At 52.8% G+C, this 18,304-nt stretch overlaps 10 protein-coding genes across 10 annotated transcripts; 3 read left to right on the top strand and 7 right to left on the bottom strand.

The window, feature by feature from the left end:
• Window positions 1–532: 532 nt before the first annotated feature.
• On the top strand, window positions 533–886 carry PG985_011615 (uncharacterized protein; the record flags this gene model as incomplete). The annotated part of the gene is made up of 1 exon (XM_066831382.1): window positions 533–886. The coding sequence occupies one exon, from the start codon at window positions 533–535 to the stop codon at window positions 884–886; it is 354 nt and encodes a 117-aa protein (XP_066679432.1).
• A 1,328-nt stretch (window positions 887–2,214) lies between these two features.
• PG985_011614 (GDP-mannose transporter into the lumen of the Golgi) lies at window positions 2,215–3,553 on the top strand (the record flags this gene model as incomplete). The annotated part of the gene is made up of 2 exons (XM_066831381.1): window positions 2,215–3,013; window positions 3,132–3,553. The coding sequence occupies 2 exons, from the start codon at window positions 2,215–2,217 to the stop codon at window positions 3,551–3,553; spliced, it is 1,221 nt and encodes a 406-aa protein (XP_066679431.1).
• A 401-nt stretch (window positions 3,554–3,954) lies between these two features.
• Window positions 3,955–4,298, bottom strand: PG985_011613 (uncharacterized protein; the record flags this gene model as incomplete). The annotated part of the gene is made up of 2 exons (XM_066831380.1): window positions 3,955–4,171; window positions 4,267–4,298. The coding sequence occupies 2 exons, from the start codon at window positions 4,296–4,298 to the stop codon at window positions 3,955–3,957; spliced, it is 249 nt and encodes an 82-aa protein (XP_066679430.1).
• A 990-nt stretch (window positions 4,299–5,288) lies between these two features.
• On the bottom strand, window positions 5,289–6,259 carry PG985_011612 (uncharacterized protein; the record flags this gene model as incomplete). Its single annotated transcript, XM_066831379.1, has 2 exons — window positions 5,289–5,721; window positions 5,793–6,259. The coding sequence occupies 2 exons, from the start codon at window positions 6,257–6,259 to the stop codon at window positions 5,289–5,291; spliced, it is 900 nt and encodes a 299-aa protein (XP_066679429.1).
• Window positions 6,260–6,558: 299 nt separating this feature from the next.
• On the bottom strand, window positions 6,559–8,580 carry PG985_011611 (uncharacterized protein; the record flags this gene model as incomplete). The annotated part of the gene is made up of 3 exons (XM_066831378.1): window positions 6,559–7,288; window positions 7,360–7,868; window positions 7,942–8,580. The coding sequence occupies 3 exons, from the start codon at window positions 8,578–8,580 to the stop codon at window positions 6,559–6,561; spliced, it is 1,878 nt and encodes a 625-aa protein (XP_066679428.1).
• A 660-nt stretch (window positions 8,581–9,240) lies between these two features.
• Window positions 9,241–9,543, bottom strand: PG985_011610 (uncharacterized protein; the record flags this gene model as incomplete). Its single annotated transcript, XM_066831377.1, has 1 exon — window positions 9,241–9,543. The coding sequence occupies one exon, from the start codon at window positions 9,541–9,543 to the stop codon at window positions 9,241–9,243; it is 303 nt and encodes a 100-aa protein (XP_066679427.1).
• Window positions 9,544–11,069: 1,526 nt separating this feature from the next.
• PG985_011609 (uncharacterized protein) lies at window positions 11,070–12,569 on the bottom strand (the record flags this gene model as incomplete). Its single annotated transcript, XM_066831376.1, has 1 exon — window positions 11,070–12,569. The coding sequence occupies one exon, from the start codon at window positions 12,567–12,569 to the stop codon at window positions 11,070–11,072; it is 1,500 nt and encodes a 499-aa protein (XP_066679426.1).
• A 72-nt stretch (window positions 12,570–12,641) lies between these two features.
• On the bottom strand, window positions 12,642–13,460 carry PG985_011608 (uncharacterized protein; the record flags this gene model as incomplete). The annotated part of the gene is made up of 1 exon (XM_066831375.1): window positions 12,642–13,460. One exon carries the CDS (start codon window positions 13,458–13,460, stop codon window positions 12,642–12,644), a length of 819 nt encoding a protein of 272 aa, XP_066679425.1.
• Window positions 13,461–15,100: 1,640 nt separating this feature from the next.
• PG985_011607 (uncharacterized protein) lies at window positions 15,101–15,514 on the bottom strand (the record flags this gene model as incomplete). The annotated part of the gene is made up of 1 exon (XM_066831374.1): window positions 15,101–15,514. The coding sequence occupies one exon, from the start codon at window positions 15,512–15,514 to the stop codon at window positions 15,101–15,103; it is 414 nt and encodes a 137-aa protein (XP_066679424.1).
• An 839-nt stretch (window positions 15,515–16,353) lies between these two features.
• Window positions 16,354–17,474, top strand: PG985_011606 (uncharacterized protein; the record flags this gene model as incomplete). The annotated part of the gene is made up of 3 exons (XM_066831373.1): window positions 16,354–16,435; window positions 16,801–16,876; window positions 17,084–17,474. The coding sequence occupies 3 exons, from the start codon at window positions 16,354–16,356 to the stop codon at window positions 17,472–17,474; spliced, it is 549 nt and encodes a 182-aa protein (XP_066679423.1).
• Between the last annotated feature and the right edge of the window lie 830 nt (window positions 17,475–18,304).

Here is an 18,304-nt window from a genome sequence, read left to right as displayed (position 1 = left end):
ATGCATTGCATATGATCAATGGGAACCACACAGGGTGTATAGATAGAAAGTAGAAAGGGGATGTCAGCGCAACACCGTTTACTGTACATACATATTACTTCTTTACAATACACGACTGATTGCCCTAAGTCGGGCGCTTGATGAACGCTCGCTAGATAACTCTTGATAAAGGACGTGCGTATCTATTGCATTTGAATTTTTTTATAAATGTTCTCCTAAATGTCTCACTTTGCTGAGATCTTAATTCAAATTGGATGATTAGGAATAGAATATCTATTCCTTGGAATTCTGGTTGTGTTTCTTGCTAGAGGAACCCCCTGAGGTTTAATAAAGTCTGTTGTAAATGCAGTATGGTCCGTCTGTGCAAGTCTGAAATCGCGCTGATTATTTACCCCACAGGACACAGGGGTGGGGTGCTATGTTTGGTGGACCCATCTCCCCAGAAAATTTACAGGCATGTCCAGAGATGGTGAGGCTAACTAACCTCAACTTTACTCCCAATAATCCGCGAAGCTTTCAAATCACGCCCATGATGTCTTCCAACCAACCCCCCAAGACCCCGAAGCCCTTTCCCTACCAACCGAGGCTCCCTTCCGACCCGCGACCCGGCGGCGCCTCAGCACCCCCACGACCAGCAACCACCGCCCTCCCCGAGAGCCTGCGCGCCCCGCGACCCCGACCCGTCGACCCCTCCAGCCCTGCCTACAAGGCGGCCTCGCGGAAATACGTGCGCACCATGATCGCCATGCCCATCCTGCTCGTTACCTCGTGGGTCCTCTTCGACCGCCTCGCGCGCGGCGCCGAGGTCAAGACGTTCAAGCACTCTCCGTCGTCCAGCGAGCAGCTGGCGCAGGCGGGCGAGGCGGGCAATGGGAGCAGCGTTTGAGGAAATGCCACCACTGCAGGACTCTGACGAACATCCGGGCAATGGATACAATCGGGTCGGCTGGGGATCAACCGCAATTGCGGTCATGGCGATCGCCCCGGCTATGCTCTGAAGAAACGGTCTACCCAATTGATTGCTACACGGTATACATGGCGCGAGTCGCACCGAAATTCCTTCTGGCTGCCGTCGCGCCCGCCGGGATGCTTGGCGGTCCCGTTTCGAGCTCCGGCCCTGGGGTTGCGGATGGGAACAGCTTCTGCAATACTTTTTGCGCATAGCTCGAGGACTCGGGGGTATTGGGTTTTCGCCTTTGTCTTCTCGAGGGATGGGGCTTTTGGCTGCCCAAAGAGACATGCAATTGCCGATGAAGAGCCTGGGCATATTACACCAAACGGACTCGGGAGCGCCTGCTGAGGTTTTTTCTGTTCCAGTACGCTTTGAGGGTCACTTCAGTCTCCACACGACATTGCGAGTTATCAAAGTCGCCCCTTATGGCAAGACCAGCAGAACGCAAGAAAATGATCGCAGAAATGGCCATGATTGGATTGGATCTGACCCTCGTTCATCAAGTTTGGTGCCGTTCCATGGATGGGCTTCGTGCAATCAATCGGTTCCCTGCCGCAGGATTGCCCACTTCTGGGCTGGTATTACCTCGCGCTTACTGAACGCGATCCTGGGCAGGGGTGCCGTCTGCATTATCAGGAAGCGAAGTGCCCCGCCATCTTGTTGCTGCATGTCGATGAGGGAGGGTTGCTTGCGGGCTAGAACCGTTTAGGCAATTGGAGGTATCTCTACAATGGAATCGCGTTTGGCCAGGATCATTACGAGTTTTTGTCTTCAAGATCTGAGTTGACCTAACCTGTTCTGTTGATTGAGGTTGGTTTTAGAAGACAGATCATTTTAACGAGGCACTGGGCATGCGCTCCTCGAAGTCAGGAAATGGGCTGTGCAGGCTCCTATCACGTCTCGTATTTGCTGAAGCTTGCGCGTCCTTCAGGGTCATATGCAGCGAGGGCTAGGATGAATAAGCATACAAGAAGAGAGCATCGAGACCTAGCTGCGGTTATGAATATAAGTATTGATTGACCCAATCCTCACCCAAAATCAATTCGGGCTTTTGGCACCTCCCCAATCGCCCATATTGAATCACATAAGACGTGGTGCCGCATAAAAAGCTGCCTCCTGTAGTAAGCCCCCAGCTCAGATCATTGGTCGGCCACACAGGCTCTTGCTGAAAGCAGCCGACCACTTGGTCCTGCATGTTGAACCCGTTTCTACGATCGGCGGAGATCGGCAACTGAAATCAGAAAATAGCATTGTCGTCGGTCATGCTGTTGTCCCCAATTGAGGGCAGCCCGGCGGCGGCGATTCTCGCCTACTGCTTCTCGTCCATGAGCATGACGCTGGTGAACAAGTACGTCGTCTCGGGCAACGAGTGGAACCTGAACTTCTTCTACCTCCTTGTCCAGGTATGTAATCAGCTGTCAGGTCTTGCCCTCGTTTGTGGCGTGCATCGAGTCAGTCGACTTGCTGACCCGATCTTCCACTTTGTGTTTGGGGAAAAGGCAATTGTGGGAACCGTCGCGATCTTGGTCCTGAAGCGACTCGGGCTCATGGCGAATCTGAGACCGTACGAGACCAAGAAGGCAAGGGCTTGTAGGTTCCGAAGCACCCAATCTTCACACCGATCCTTCATGCTGGCTGATTCTTCGACGCCGCCAGGGTTCCCCATCTCGTTACTTCTCGTGGGCATGATCTACACGAGCATTCAGGCGCTTCAGTTCCTCTCGGTGCCCGTCTACACCATCTTCAAGAACCTGACCATCATCGCCATCGCATACGGCGAGGCCCTGGGGCTCAGTGGTGGCAACAGCGGGCACGGCGTCACCCGGCTTGCGCTGCTATCGTTCGCTTTGATGGTACTCAGCTCCGTTGTCGCCGCATGGGACGATATCCAAAGCGTTGTCGCCTCGGCTGGTGATGATGCAGCAAAGTCGGACGTGACGGCCACCACGTTGACCCTCAACTCTGGCTACTTCTGGATGGGTCTCAATATCCTCTGCGCGGCGGCGTATGCGCTGAGGAATCGCAGGGTCATGGTCACAGCCGACTTGAAGAGCATTGATGGTACGTTAACCTGCTCTCATCACATACTTCTGCCGCCCGATTCTGGCAAGGAGAGGGGGCATGCACGCACCCCATGGATACGGAATCGTGGCTGACCAATTGGTACTTGAACGTGTAGTGATGTTCTACAACAACCTACTTTCAATCCCCATCCTCCTCGTCTGTTCTAGTTTGCTCGAAGACTGGTCCGCGTCGAATGTGCAGAGGAACTTTCCCACGGCCACACGCCATCATTTGGCGGCCGGCATGGTATACTCGGGCCTCGTCGCCATCCTCATCTCGTACTGCACCCCCTGGTGCATCCGCGCCACGTCCTCGACCACCTATGCCATGGCGGGGGCGCTGAACAAGCTGCCCGTCGCGGTGCTGGGCATCGTCTTCTTCGCGAGCCCCGTCACTGTCGCGGGCGCGGCGGCGATATTCATCGGGGTTCTCAGCGGGGTCGTCTATACCTTGGCTAAGACCCGGGAGACGACGCCGCGGGGACGGCCAATGATGGAGCCGATCTTGCCGCTGCAAGACACGCGACAGAAGGTGTAGCTGAACGTGCAAGAGGGATGTATGGGTTGAGCAGATGCGAGCTGGCACTGGTTAACACTAGTCATTGGCTTTAGTACTTGGACTGTCCCGGGCACTTTGGTATGGTTGTGAAAATTTCTGTTGAATTCTAGGTCAAGACCCCCGATCATCTCGGGTATGGATATCATTTCGTCATCGTCCGGCTTCGTCAAATAATCGCCTCTGGGCAAGCCTCTCTTCCCCTTTGGTAGTAATGCGTAGTAGCATCAGCGTAACTTGCCCTGACCCCTTTTCAATACGCGTCGCAGCGACGCATTGTCCGTCTATGCCTCCCTATCGTACATTCAATCCGCCATCACCACCATGGCCAATCGACTCTCTGCGTGCTTCGCGTCTTCTATTTTCTCCCCAGTTGCGACATCTTAAGACCCGTAATGCTCGGCCTGCAGCTCCTTTAAGTCGCCCGTCTCGGCAACCTGGACGCGGCCGCCGGTGGAGGCGTCGGCCTTCTTGGGGCCCTTGGGCACAGCGTCGTCGACCTTGTCCTTGGCGGCCTCGGCTTTATCCTCGAGGGCGATCTTCTCGTTCTCGGGGACCTTCTTAGAGCCGATCTGGAGCTTGGCCTCGTCGAGGATGGTCCTGTTGCGGGAGGAGTTGGCGTCAGTGACAGTCCGATTGGTTGAAGGGGGGGATGGCGTAGGGAGAGAGGGAGAGAGAGGATAAAGAGAACTTACTGGGCCTCAGTGCTTTGGCTACCGGTTTCCATGGTGGCAGACATGATGTGCGGCTTGATTTGGGTTTGCGATTGAGTTTGGGTGTGGTGGAATGCGATTCCGAGGTCTGGGAAGACTGATTTGAGAATGGTGGTTTTGGCTTTGGGTTCTTGACGATTGATAGATGTACGATTGAGACAGAGAAAAAGACTATGGTCAAGAGGGCTGTACTATTTGAAGGGACAACCGGCTTTTGTCGCAAGACTTGCTTTGCAACAATCGTCTTCCTCACGTGGGGGGATCGTCAAGTCGGAAAAGAAAGCCTTGGTAGCGTCTCAATGCGATCTGACGTAGCTATGGGCCGCCGACGTCATGTGGGGTGACCATTGCGACGCACCCTTGCGAAAGCCGCCAGGGCCAAGCGGCATGGGGCCGTCGTGCCGTCAGGGCTTGTCAGGTACGATCCTAGGCGATCGTCGCAGATAAGGACCTGGTTCGATCGGGAGGTTCGGGACGTCGCATGATTAGCGATTACGGGTAACCCCTTCCATTGGGTTGGCTCTGCGCCGTCGCCGATCACGTCAGTTGATTGGAAACGTCAATCAGGGCCCTTTCGTCTGATTTCTTTCGTCCGTTCCTGGCAGTTGGGCGACGGCAGTGGGGGGCTTCAACGGCGCCGTGTGGAGCTCTGCAGACCCCACCAATTTTGACGACCATCGACGCCAACACCTTCTGGTCCTCAAGATGCCCCTTTCATTGCAGTCTTATAGTCGAATTGTCTCATGGGGCTTGTAGTACAGAATTGTTTATTCGGGCTAAACGGTCGTGCGAAAGAAAGAGTACTCGCCATAACCTCAGAAACGCGAGAAGAACGCCAAAAGCAGCTTATGTTAGATCCCATCCCTTCCGTGCAAAAGATGTCTGCGCGCCCCAAGGCAGCGTCGGTGTCCCTCACCTTCTGCCTAGCCATATCCTCATCATATATAAAACACCAGCTCAATAGAAGCCCTGCCATTCGAGCAACCTTGATGGCATGTTTCACTTCATCCGAGAGAGAAATCAGCAGCAGTCCCGATCTCGGCCTCAAAGATGCGCCAGAACTCGTCCCGCAGCTGCTCGGCGTTGTCATAGAAATGGAATTTTCCCTTTCGGCCATTTCCAAGAAGGCTCTCCAATCCCCATAGCGAGAGCCCAAATGGGGACACATCCGCCTCGGCCCAGTCGATGATGCCGGTGATGCGGTCGTCGTGCTTGTCGACCAGTATGTTGGTCTCGGAAAGGTCGCCGTGGTTGAGGACGAACGGGAGGAGGGCGAAGAGAGCCGGGAGACCTGCGCGGACTTGTTTCACCGTCGCCAGAAAGCGGTCAGGCAAGCTGTCGGCGAGTCGTTTAAGGTCGTTGTCGATGTTCTGTTGCATCTTTTCCACCGCGGCAGGAGTGACTTGCTGCGGGTTTTTCCATGCTTCGGCAAATAATCTGCCATCGCGTTAAAACTGAGTAAATGCCATGTGATAGAAAGCCAGCGATTTGAAGAATGAAAAACCCACCTGGCCAGATCACGCACAGTCTGGAACTGCCGCGCCGCGAATGCCGACGCCCCTTCCACGGAGGAATCCCGACTCTTGAACGAACACATGCCCTCCCGCTTGTCCATGACATAGATATGCAAAGGCGATGCGTCGTCCCCAATCCGGCCATGGTAGCTGCACCTGGGGGCGAAGTCAGGATGAATCGCCACAGCGAGATCCATGATGTCCATGTCCAGCTTAGACTGCGCGGCGCGGAATTGCACAATGTGCGCCCGGGCTTGACCCGCGACGACCGTGTAACTGAACTGGCCCTGGATGAGTACCGGGGTCAGGGGTGTACCCACCAGGACTACGGCCTTGGTATCGCAGTCGGACTGGGTCACTGAGCTGCCGCCGTATGCGTTGAAGAAGTCCTGGATGGCGCCGTCGAGAGTGTAGATCACGGTGCCCCATGAGGTCCGCCTTTGGGAAGGGGCTGCTGTCATGGTTGAAGTGCTGTTCTCCCTGATGGATGACCTGCAGAATAGATGGACGAAGTGTAGATGAAGTGGCTGATTTAGCCGGGAATGAGTTGCATGCAGCCTTTTGTACTTGAGTGCGCCAGTCTTCCATGACGTGGCGCCCAAGTTCCCAAAGGAGATCACGGGTCAAGAGGGGCTATTATGAGCCATGTGCTTCTCTCAGTCGCACACGGGGTCGCACCGCAGAAAGCTACGCCATCGAGGCACCCAGCCGACTCGTTCACAGAAGTCCGCGTGCGTGGCCAGTACCACGACGATGCCCCTCACAGAATCCGGAAATTGCGAAGGGTCTTCTCTCCCCTTTCGAGCATGGACAATGCCTGCCCTTGCATGATCCCATGGACGTAGCACTCGCCCACGAGAAGAAATTCGTCGGCGCCACCGCCAGTAGGGCGTAAAACAAAAGGGGTCGTGTACCCCATCAAGACCACGACGAGGTCGCCCCTTTCCACGGGCCCGGGACACAGCGCATAGTATCCGCCCGCCAACACGGCAAACTTTCGGTTCAGGGTGATGACCCGCGCGTTGTGCTGCCAGGCGCTGGACCTGCCGTTCCTGGGGGCCAAGAACCTGGTGGCGCTGCTCATGGGCCTCGGGGGCGTGAGGCGTTGAAGATACGAAATGCCCTCCCGGGCCATCCAGCCCGGCATGGCTGGCGCACTAAAGTCTTTGCGAGGCGCGCTGGGGTAGAACGGGGGCTCCCAGCCGGCGCGGCAGGTGCCCAGCAACGCGACCAGCGGGCACGGCCGCCTGGTCCGATGGTCCATCGCTATATCGAAGGCGTCATGCCCGCATATATCCTGCCAGATCTGTACGAGGATGTGCTTTGCCTCTGAATTATGGGAGCGAAGGTCGCCGCGTTCGAAAGCTCGAGATGTCCGGTCCACCACGTCGAAGACGAGCCCTTGGATCTGGAGTTGCATGTTCTTGCTTTTCCGAATTTGGGCTACCAGGGGACGGTTGCCGGCTGCACCCCCGGACGCGATGTTGGCTCTAGGTAATGCATGATATATCTTGTCGGTATCCCAGTCCGGTATCCAGGAGGGAATAGTGACATGACCTACTTCGTATTAGTTACTCGGTCAGAGTCTGGCAGCGGAGTTTGGTGTCGCTTGCCGATGTGCTGGACAGCATTGAGTATGAATGTGGACTTGGCGTCGGTCAGAGCCCGGATCGCCAGCTCTCTGTACACGACAGCCGTGGGGAGGCTATAATCGGCATGCATGAGCAAGCTCTGATCGCAGCCGACACGAGCCGAGTAGTGTCCCAATAAAGCGAACACGCGATCCCTCGGATCGCGGCACTTCTGACGAGACGCCTTGTTGAACGTATAGAGCTGATAGGCGAAGTCGGCGTGCATTGCATTTGCTGCTCCCTTGCCGTTCACAAACGCCTGATAGAGCCTGAGAGGAATTGCATAGCGTATGTCCGCGTCGTTTGCCAATGCGTACAGTTCGTTTCGAAAAACCTGGCACGCATCGTAGAGAGTCTCGAAACTGATGCGCTCCCGGCCCCAGCAGAACTCGGTTGGCGCATCCGTTCCGACTTCCTGCACGATCCACAGTCTTGTGAACTAGTATTGCAAAGGGGGCTTTCCTTAGACTCGGGTGGTAAATATCGGAAGCTGGGAATGAGTAAGTACATACCCATGGACGATAGAAAAGTTCCTTCAGGGGCTTGAGTAAGGGTGCAAGATCCCCTGGACCACCGGATCGTATTTTCTTCATCTGCCTTGCGTCTAGGGACGATACTAGACTGAGGGCGGCAAAGGCCTTCCGTGCGATATTGTCGGGGTCCGGCCCCAGCCACACAAGTACCTTCTGAGCTCTCTCATAGATCTTATACATCAGTTGGACCTGTTGGCTTCGCTCCTGGACATTTTCCTGGTCAATGCAGATTTGATCAACCCACACCCGGAAGCTCCCGTTCCCCTTTTTGCAACGTAGCATTCGTAAGGCGCCATCTAGACCAGTGCTGATCTTAATGTGTTTATCCCCAATCTTGATGCTGGAATATGTCGTGGTTGTCCCCCATGCATAGGAGAGAGCTTTCCAAGGCGGAAAGCTGTCCAGACTAACCACCTCAAGCTCTCCGGATAGTTCGTCGCCGTGATCCCCACTGTGCAGAATGAGCATCCGCGTGGTTGATTCTGCTTCTATCGTCTCATACGCGTATTTGCCTGTGCATTTACTCCGGATGCTTCGAATTTGTTTCTTGAGTTCCAAGGGTAGAGTACAGGATATCCCTTTCGAGGTCCAGTTCCTTTTGCTTTTAGTAAGTGACATATTCGTTAGTTGTTGCAGATCGGATACCTGGACAGGTTAAGTATTATTAGTGTGACGAAACCCCGGGAAGAAATTCGTGACGAAATGACTGGCCAGCTTCTTATCTAAAAGGAAAACGGTATAAGTAAACACACATATGTTGAGTACACTCCTCGGACTCAGCCGCCCGACACCCACCACTCCCATAGCCCGGTCGAATCAATACCAACCACCTGTCTTACAAGCGCATGTAAGCAAGCTGCTCACTGCATGTCGATGGGGCATGGCCAAAATGGACGAATGAAAAGGCAGAGCAGACGCTAGTGAGTCACAATATTGACATGCGCCTCAATGCCGGACGTCTTTAGCGGTGGCTTGGAAAGGGGCGTCGCTGCACTGGTTGGCTAGCAGCAAGCGTTATCAGCAGCCCCTCCCGCTAGCTAGGGTCCGTATAAGCAGGGGTAGGTAGTGGCTTCGAGTGCAGGAACTCGGCAGTTCGACGCATTAGACTATCGTGGGCGTGATAGAATCCACGGATAGCCTCACCTTATCGTAAAACAAATCATACTCAATCTTTTTCTATTCAGCTTATGAATCTATTTTCTTGTCAGGAAGTTAACCTCCGGCCCCTTCTACTAAACCCTCCGCCAAACTCCAAATGAATGGATTTCTTACCTTCGTCTACCATCTGCCCTTCCGACCGCACCAGCAAAGCAACGTCGTAAGCAATAAGATGCCCAGGGCCCCGCCCACGATAGCGCCAATTGCCTGGGGTGTCATGTCTGTGCCCGCCGCGCCGTTGATGATATGAGTCGGGCGGGGCTCTGCCACAGCAGTCGCGTTTTCATCGCGGTGGAAGAGCAGGAGGTTGGCTGCCTCGAAGCAGGCTGTGGCGTTGAAGGGGCGGAAGCTCAGGGGTGCAGCGTCGACGAAGCCGGACAGAATGGTGGCCTGGACCGCCACGGAGATAAGAAAAAGAAGCATGTTGGTTTTCGGCACTGATAGTGACGTATCACTTACCTCTTACCGACTCTTACCTATATACAAAAGTAAGAGACACAATGGATTGTCTGGTCGGATATTGTGGTGCCGTAGGTTGTTGCGGTTAACGTTTGTCCCTTTTCCGGATGCGACCAGGACCAGCCCGTGAGTCAGAGCTCCGGTTGCTTTATATATTGGAAAGACAGCGGAGTTTAGCGAGGTACGAAACAAAGAGTGTGTCGAATTTGGCTGTTTTTGCGGGATGCAGATTCCGGGGCAAACAAAGCGCAAGTTTGCAGCATAGCTCGAGCACAATGCATTGTTTCGCTTTCCCGAAGATTGGGTTTACTAGCGCGAGCGTCCCAGAACCCCTCCCCGAAGAGCCTGGAATCATTAACAAACAGCCAGCGGCAGAGTGAAACAGGTGCTCGGTCGACTGAATTGTCGTTATTGATGTTCGCAATTGGATCTGGGCGTCTTGATGTTGGGGATGCTTACCAATTACATGAATCATTCTTGGCTGTTTGGTTCTTTCAAGGCTAGAGTCCGCTTATCACAACGCGACAAGATTGAGCTTTGCCCCCTTCATCGGATGAACCAACCAGCTGGATAGTTTGTGGAGTTTCTCCCAGACCATCAATGATCAATCACTTACTTAAAGCTAGTTGCAACTTTATTTCAACGACAGCTTGATTGATTGACCCAGCTGTTGCATTTCTCTACTTTCCCTTCATGCTTCGTTGGGCGTGCGCCTCGAACCCAAGTCACAAAGCAATTGTGTCAGGACTGGTCAAACCCCTGCGGGTTGCCCTGTACCAGTACTGGCTGATTGTCCCATCGCATTCCCGGGGCTTTGGCCTTGGGTTGCGTTACCCCTCGTGCCCCCGCTAAGGTTTTCTTCTGGCTGTCACACTATCGGGGCATCTTGGCCGTACAAGCTATCAGGGGCTTACTTGTGAGACCCTGGCCACACCAGCCACTGTCCTCTTGAAAATTTACCGAGCCTGGGCTCTTTTGACTCCAGCGCAACACAGCCCAGACTTGGGCGTGGCAACAATACCACGAGATGCAATTTCTCAACAACGTGCCTTGGGGTTGACTAACGCTAGCGAATCACTCGATATAATCGTAGATGCCCGAAAATTCTGGTAGTTTGAACCTATTGCGCTTTACCGTCTCTATTTGCAGACCTAAATCGGGGTGATGGGAGTGCAGGTGCTTCAACGTTGACGCAAGGATTATAGCATCTTAACCAAAACACATCGTCTGGGCCTCTTTTTGCCAAAGTATACATTATCAATCCCCTCCTTTCACTCCTGTACGTGAGCGACCTTAGCAATCATTATTGAAAGGTGGCATAAGTCAGCTAAACCAAAACCCGAAGATTATCGTTGGATCGTTGGAAACGGTAACCACGTAATGCCGAAGGCGGCTCCCACGAAGAAGTCGTCATAAACCACCTGGCATAGAGCGTATCTGGAGATCTGCGCTAGCCACTATATGTATGTGTGCCCTTGTATGAGCATATCTCAATCGAAACCCTCCTCCCTCGGCCCAAACTGGTTCCTCCTATTCAATCTCCTCCGAATGACGCCCGTCATCGCTGGGCTCTCCTCAGATTCCGCGATGATCTTCTTCATCTCTTTGTCCTTCAAGTCATCCGCCTGGAGCAGGATTGGCAAAGTGTCGTCGGACACCACCTGGGCTACTGCCTGCCACGTGTTGCCCAACGAACTCGCTTCCGTACGTTGTACGAATAGAACCAAGGTGACGCCCATGATAATGAACTGGGCGGCGATCATTGCAAAGACGGCGGAGAGTCCGAGGTTCTTGGTTGGAATGGACATCTTCTCGAACATAACATAGGAGGCTGGAGAGGCAACAGACCAGCGGTAGCCTTGGTTATAGTATTCCATTTGTTGGAGAACAGTGGAAATCGCTTGGATCGCCAGGGCAGGGTTTCCCGTGGTGCTCAATGTGTCAAGAAACAGACTGCTAATGGATTCATGGGCGCGGCGATCGCCATTGGGTTGTCTGATCATATTCAAGGTGCTCAAAATGTATGTCGTCGATAGGCTCATGAGACCCGAACCCAATGTCCTGATACGTCCATCGTTCGATTTATAATCAATAAGTCCCTTGTCGAGGCCTAGAGAAAGTAGCCCGCGATCACCGACGGTCAGACTTTCTCCTGTTACCCCGAGTTGCCGCCTGATTCTTAGGGTATCCAGAACACCTGTCTCGGGATCTTCTGAATCTGAGACCCAGTCTATTGTGGCTTCGATATCATTCGAGGTTCCAGTCATAGTAACATTCATACCTACCATGTATGGAAGCGTAGAGCAGAAACTCAGGGCGAATCCTTGGTCAGATGTGTTGGATATCTTAGTCCATGGGCCATCTTGTTGTACTTTCCAACCCCTCCCATGATTCCCCTGAGGAGCGGTCAAGTTAGCAATTGCTTCAGACATCATAACATAGTCCTCCGGGGATGCGATCGTATAATATGGCAAAGTTGTATTGACAACCATGTATCCGCGAGTGGAATTGAACAGATGTCCCAAGGTCTCAAGTTCGATGTTGGAAGAGTTTGTTTTACAAACAGAACCTCCTGCAGTGAGCACAAGAGTACAGTTGAAGAATGTTGATCCACTCCAATCATTCCTATAGCTGAGAGGACCATAAGAATCATCCTCGGCAATGAAACCCTCGATTGCTGTTGGCATCGGATTTGGCGTAGAGATAGTGGCATTGATGAGTGTGAGTGTCGGCATGGGTGTTATTGTTGTAGGTGAAGGATCGGAAGCGTTCACGAATGGCTCGTCTGCTGGTGCTGCAACCTTAACCGTCTCGTTGTTCCTTGCCTGGTAGCCAACGAGAGCCGGGATAGGATGGTGAAGGATGACAGACACATTTATCAAGGTGGGGCTGCGACAAATGACCCTGGCATCCCATACTCGAGTGAGTCCAGTATAAGACCTGAGATTCGACCGGGACTCCGGATCAGTCCAAGGTATAGCGGCGCGCATGGTAATCCCAGTATCAGCTTTATTTGCTGATGTGTTGTGTTGTTCGATGGGCAGACGATACTCTGCAAATCGTCAGAATGCATCCGGGACAGAGCTCAAGAAGTCAAAACCAACGTCCTCTTGACCACTTTCTAATACTGATTGGTGTGCTAATACTTTGTGCATTGTGTGATTGGCTGGTCCCGGGATGTATATATCTCCCATATCGAAAAATAGAATAGTCGAGATAAGCTGACTTCTCAGCATAAGCAATGATGTCATGACGATAAAGGATGGGAAAACCATTCCCGGGGCGACACAGGTATTTTTCAAGATGGGTAGCGCGAGGCTAACTGGAGACAAGGTGACTGATCTAGCAATGGAAAGAAATGGGAGCTCTGATAAATGAACCCCCGCTGACTCGACGATGACTGCCGCAATCATAGCTGCGACTATTGCGGCCTGGGCAGTCATTACGCTGCGCATGAGTGCAGCTGTAATAGTGACGGCTCTCATGATCCAGCGCTCAAAGACAATCGTTTGCCAGAGGTGGCCGGGGTCTTGTCTGTTGCGAGCTCGACTGGCGCCGCGCCATAGGAAGAAAAGGAAGGCAATTGACCCAACAAGTAGCAAGGAACCTAGGGGAAGTATGAAAAGTGACGGTCTGCCAATTCGGTGCCAGAGGTTTGGCGAGCCGATGGACCGTGCTTGGAGGGGACTGTCGTGCAAGCCAGGCTCGTCACTCCCATCGATGTAACCATCATGGGTGGGCCTGATCTCGGTTGGGATGGCGAGTAGCGCCTCTTGATAATTCGAAACCAAGGAAACGTGGCAACGGTTCGGCAGAGTGGAAGCCTTTGTTGGAATGCCAGAAAGGTCAATGCTGTCCTGTGAAAGACGTCGTTGTGACATGGTGGATGTGCTGGAGTTATCGAAGGGGCGATGGAGATGGATGGGAATGGTGATATGGATGTCTGTAAGACGTAGGCTTGTTCTATGAACATCTACTCAACTGTTGCAATGCACCAACGCGAGGGACAACAACGCTAATCAGGCAGGTTCCCAGCCTGTTTGCTCCCAAACGCGGGGACGGCCAAATTGTTCCGGTGTTACTAAAAATAGACATCAACGGACGCCACCCTTCTCCCCATTGTAGCGCCACTGACAACAGAGATCGCAAGTGCACTCGCTAGGGTGGTCATGTCGGAGGTTCAGACAAACAGACAGAAAGACATACAGACAGGATTAACCACCTGGGACTCAAAGTTTACCCAGCTGCTAGAGAGTGGCAGTGGGGAATATAGACTTCTGTTTGAATGGTGTTCGCGAAACGCAGACCTGGATACCTGAACTGCAATTGAAAGTGAACATGACTACAGTCAATCACAAATATTCAGCTGAGAAGCCACAACATGCCACGTCGCACCTGCAAAGCCGGTGAGAATCATGACGACGCTATTCCCCAGACACAACGCCTCTGGCGCAGCGCTAGTACGACATTTTCCTGTGATATATGGGTCATTGGATGTAACTGATTCCTACCACTTCCAGTCCGCATAATGAGTGGGCTCGAATCTGGTGGGCAATACCATGGGGGAGTGGTACCATGCTATTTCATCCACATAACCATGGCCATTTCCTTTTTTCAAAAGATGCGAGTGTCTTGGTTTGTGTGCTCGCATCGGAATAGGACGAGACCCCCTTTTTCACTTTGCTGTTTATGCAATTCTCCTATTTCTTTTATTCTCCTCCTCATGTTTTTGCAAATATATATGCCATGGGGGACGCACACCGCCAAGCTTGGTGGGATCAACAGCCAACCTCTGGCGGGGGTAGAGAGAGCGACGTTACTGTCCCCTGAGGTCCTGTGCAAGCGAGAAGATGCCGCACTTACATAAATTACAGCCTGGGTACGAACACCAATTCAGGGAAACATGTCTCGCGAGGCGTACCCTTGCTTGTTGGTTGTTTCCTGCCCAGCCACTGTTGAACTGCCCTTATTGCATCTGCCTTGCTACACTTACATCGCAAAGCCGAGGTGTTTTGAAGGCTGAACTTAGCAAATGTTGGCTCTCCTTTTTTTTTCATGTTTTTCTTTTCTCCCTATATAGAATGACATGATGGTATCGAAGGAATAATAACTGTGATTTTGCTCTCATTTCGGCACGACGTAGCCTACCCGAAGCGGCCAGCCCGTCCATTTCCTTGCGCTCATTGTCGCTCAGCGCCTCCCGAGGTCCGTTTTCTACCTCCACAGCTACCCTCTATGAAGCCATTGCCATATTCAGGTACTCGGAACTGAAACACCTTTCTGATCTGACTACACATGATTTCTTCCAATGGGCGCGTGCTCACGCCATCCTTTGGCTCCTGTGAGACGAAACGAAAAGGTTAAGCACCCCTGACACAGACAAGATCTGGAATCTCCGGGATTTGAGTCGCGAGCAGCAGACCAGCACAGAAACCTCGCACGAGAAACAAATATCTCATCTTCAAGATCGGATCTTGAGGGCGACCCTGCCAGTCTGATGTGAATAGAATGAAGATCCCGATCAAGTGTCAAACTGCCACTTCTGCAGCCCACCGCGATGCGTGTCCGCCTTGGGCGCCGACCGGGAGGCCATCTTGATGTCGGCCGTCTGGGCGTACTCCTGGGCCAGCTTGGCGCAGACCTTCTTGTGCTGCTTCAGGTGCGCCTTCTTGCAGTCGCGGGAGCAGTACAGCACGGACTTGCACGTGATGCAGGGCTTGAGGTTCGACTCTCCCTCCTCCGAGTCCGAGATCTCTTCGGCCTTCTTGCATTGGGCGCAGGTCTTGGCGGGTGCTGGTGCTGCTGTTGATGGCCCGGCAGCTGGGTTTCGTTCTGTCAGTTGCAGGTTCTTGGTGGGGGTCGCCGAGGGGTCATCCATACCTGCAGAGCTCTGCTCGGACGCGGGGTCACGATTCGAAGAGGAACCTTCCGCCATTGTGGTGGTTTGAATGGTTTGTTCAATTCGCAGTAGGTCAAAATCAATCCAGCAAGGGAAGGCTGTTTGGATATGGATTTTGCTGGTGTGCTTGTGAGTCGTGACTAAAAATTTGGGAACCAGGGCTGAGAAAGGATTGGCGCTGCGATTGATTTGTGGGGAAGCTGCAACTCGCTTCATGTGCCGTTTGCGCACAGGCCAGGCCCGAATACGCCTGGCCAATTAGAAGCTTCTGCCGCACCATTGTTGCCCCTGCATGATGGCTGCCGTCATCAGGTCCAGTTCAGCCAGTGCCCCTGGGCTTGGGCTGGATCTACATCCAAAAAGGGAATGCCGCTGATAGGGTCACGTAGCCACAAGATACCGGATTGGAAAAAGGGCACCAGACTCTTTTTTAACCCCGTCTCTCTTTTGGGTTTCTCTGTAAGTGAATCTTGCCCTTTACTCGTTCTCCTCTCTATGTCCTCTTAACCACTAAGCTGTATCCAATGGTGTTAATTAAAGGGCTTCCCACCTCCAGACTTGTTCGTTCACTCATTGCAAGTACCCGACATCATCATTCCGCGTTGACAAGTTCAGGAAGTCGCATGTGGTCTTGCTTTAGAAGACACTGTATTTCTCCCGCACGACCACGACCTAGATTGCAGTCCCACTGTGGTATGCGCTGATATAGGTTCCCGATTCCAGTCTCTCCGTTTTGCCTCATCTGTTTCTCACTCGTGTGAGTCTTTCGCTTGAAGATAACTGGTCTAATTCTTTCCTGACGTAGCTGCTGTATTCACGAACACGTGTGCCTTTATGTTAGTCCCTTATAACATTTGATAGGACATATCGCCGACATGATTGAACTCAAAGAAACCCGAAGTCCCATGTGGTCCAGTGGTCAAAAACGCGGCGTAATCAAGCACCGCCGCGACCTAGGTTCGAATCCTAGCATGGGATGTGGCTATCTTTTTTGTCACATCGGCATCCTCTCTTCTGCTTGACCTACTTATCCGTCCCGTTACTAGGATCATGAAGATTGATGACTGTCATGACTCCTCTTGAGATTATTTCATTGTCGTCTATTTATGTAATTATCTGTCGAAATAGCAGAAAGATATCAGAGTGTGGTAATTGCGATACACAATCTATCTTGGGGCTGAACATAATACACGGTGCACACACTACGAATTAAACCACCCTAGTTTCTCACAGTATCCATTACTAGAGAAGAGACATATTGGCCTCGTGATCTTATTTTCATGAAGTATCTCTCGAAATTCGCTGTACTGATCACCGCTAAGCGGCACTCGTACCCAACTCAACCGCGTACCAACTTAGCCAATATATCAACCATCTGCTCTCACTGGACGTGTCTTGGTAAGACAGTTTTCGGGGGTAGATAATGTGAGGAAACACCGCAAATTAAGAGGATAGGTACTTTCAAGTTTCCATGAGTTAATAAATACCATGTAGCTAAGACTTTTAAGAATTAGGTTGTTTACTCTTGGGGAACTCCTAAGTTGTTCTCTTCAATGAACAAACCTCAATATTTCAATGGTCTTGAGCCACTGAATAACACCCTAGGGCCACTCAATTGCCGGAAATTGCACACTTGCGTTTGATCGGAGTCGCCGCGTCGCGCCGTGACCCTTGTATCCCAGGGCCGCCTATCGTGGCTAGCGCTCGTAACCTCGCCGTCTCACTGGCAGGCACCCGACTCGGCGGTGCTCGTGCGGGCTCGGCACGGCGACCCCCGCAAGGTGCCGAGGGAGAGATCGGCTTCGAAGATGAAGTCGTCGACAAGGGCGAGCACGACCGGGCGACCCCCAAAGCTTTCGGGTGTTTCTGCAACTACCATGGAGCACGACATGCGGTGGATGGTATCCAGGATGAAGTTAAGCCCGCACCAGAACGAAAACATCACGGCACTGACAGCCGCAGAGATTATGATGGCATGGACGGTGCCCCTGCTTAGGGAATGGAATGAATAATGGTAGTTCGAACCTGCCGCCAGTTGATGAAAGAAGCGCATAAGTTGTATAGACAGAAACATCAAGAGCAGCTGCGGATAATCCGGGATGGTTCTTTCACCCAGGCGGCTACTCGGTGTTTGGCAGAGATGGGGCATGAATAGTTCAGGTCATCAGGATACAGGAGCCGGAGCCGGAAATGGCAACAGGATGAGGGCTCTATAGCGCCGCCTCTCATATCATATCAACGACAATGATAGGTTAGTCTGGGCCATGTAACCCTCTAACTACCGGGGCAAAATCGAGGGGAATGCAGATGATTAGGAGGCACGACCGCCCGTAAGACCTGGGGCCCGTCCTCGCAGAGGCAGCGGGTTCCTGGACACACCTACGCTGCTTGTTCCTGATAGACTATCGTGGCATCGGCCAGCAGAATCTCGAAGCCATGTGCCGGAACCTGGGCGGAGGAGTCTCCCGACCATTTAACCTGATTCGTGCGCAGCTTCGGGGCAGCCCAGCGGAGACAGCAGCAGCTGGGCCAACACTCCCGACGTACTGCGCGAGATGCTGGCTGGGCGACCCGACCACTCACCGGCCACCTATCGCACTTTTGACTTGGATGGTGGTGGGATGGATGAGATATATGCCGAGGCGGGGCAACGCAAGGCCGCAACAGTAGGGTGATGACTGGGGTCTGGGTGAGGAAGAGTTCCAGCGGCTCATTCAAGCTAACCTCATGAGTCTTGTGCAGCGTTATGTCTTGGGCGATTCCAGAGCGCCCAAGAATCCACTGCGAGGAGACAGAAGAGAACTGTGTGAACCCATATCAAGAGCC

Source organism: Apiospora marii, assembly GCF_038362585.1.
Source record: "Apiospora marii strain CBS 49790 chromosome Unknown utg000009l_segment0_segment0, whole genome shotgun sequence".
Lineage (NCBI taxonomy): Eukaryota > Fungi > Ascomycota > Sordariomycetes > Amphisphaeriales > Apiosporaceae > Apiospora > Apiospora marii.
This window is presented reverse-complemented; position numbering and strand designations above follow the sequence as displayed.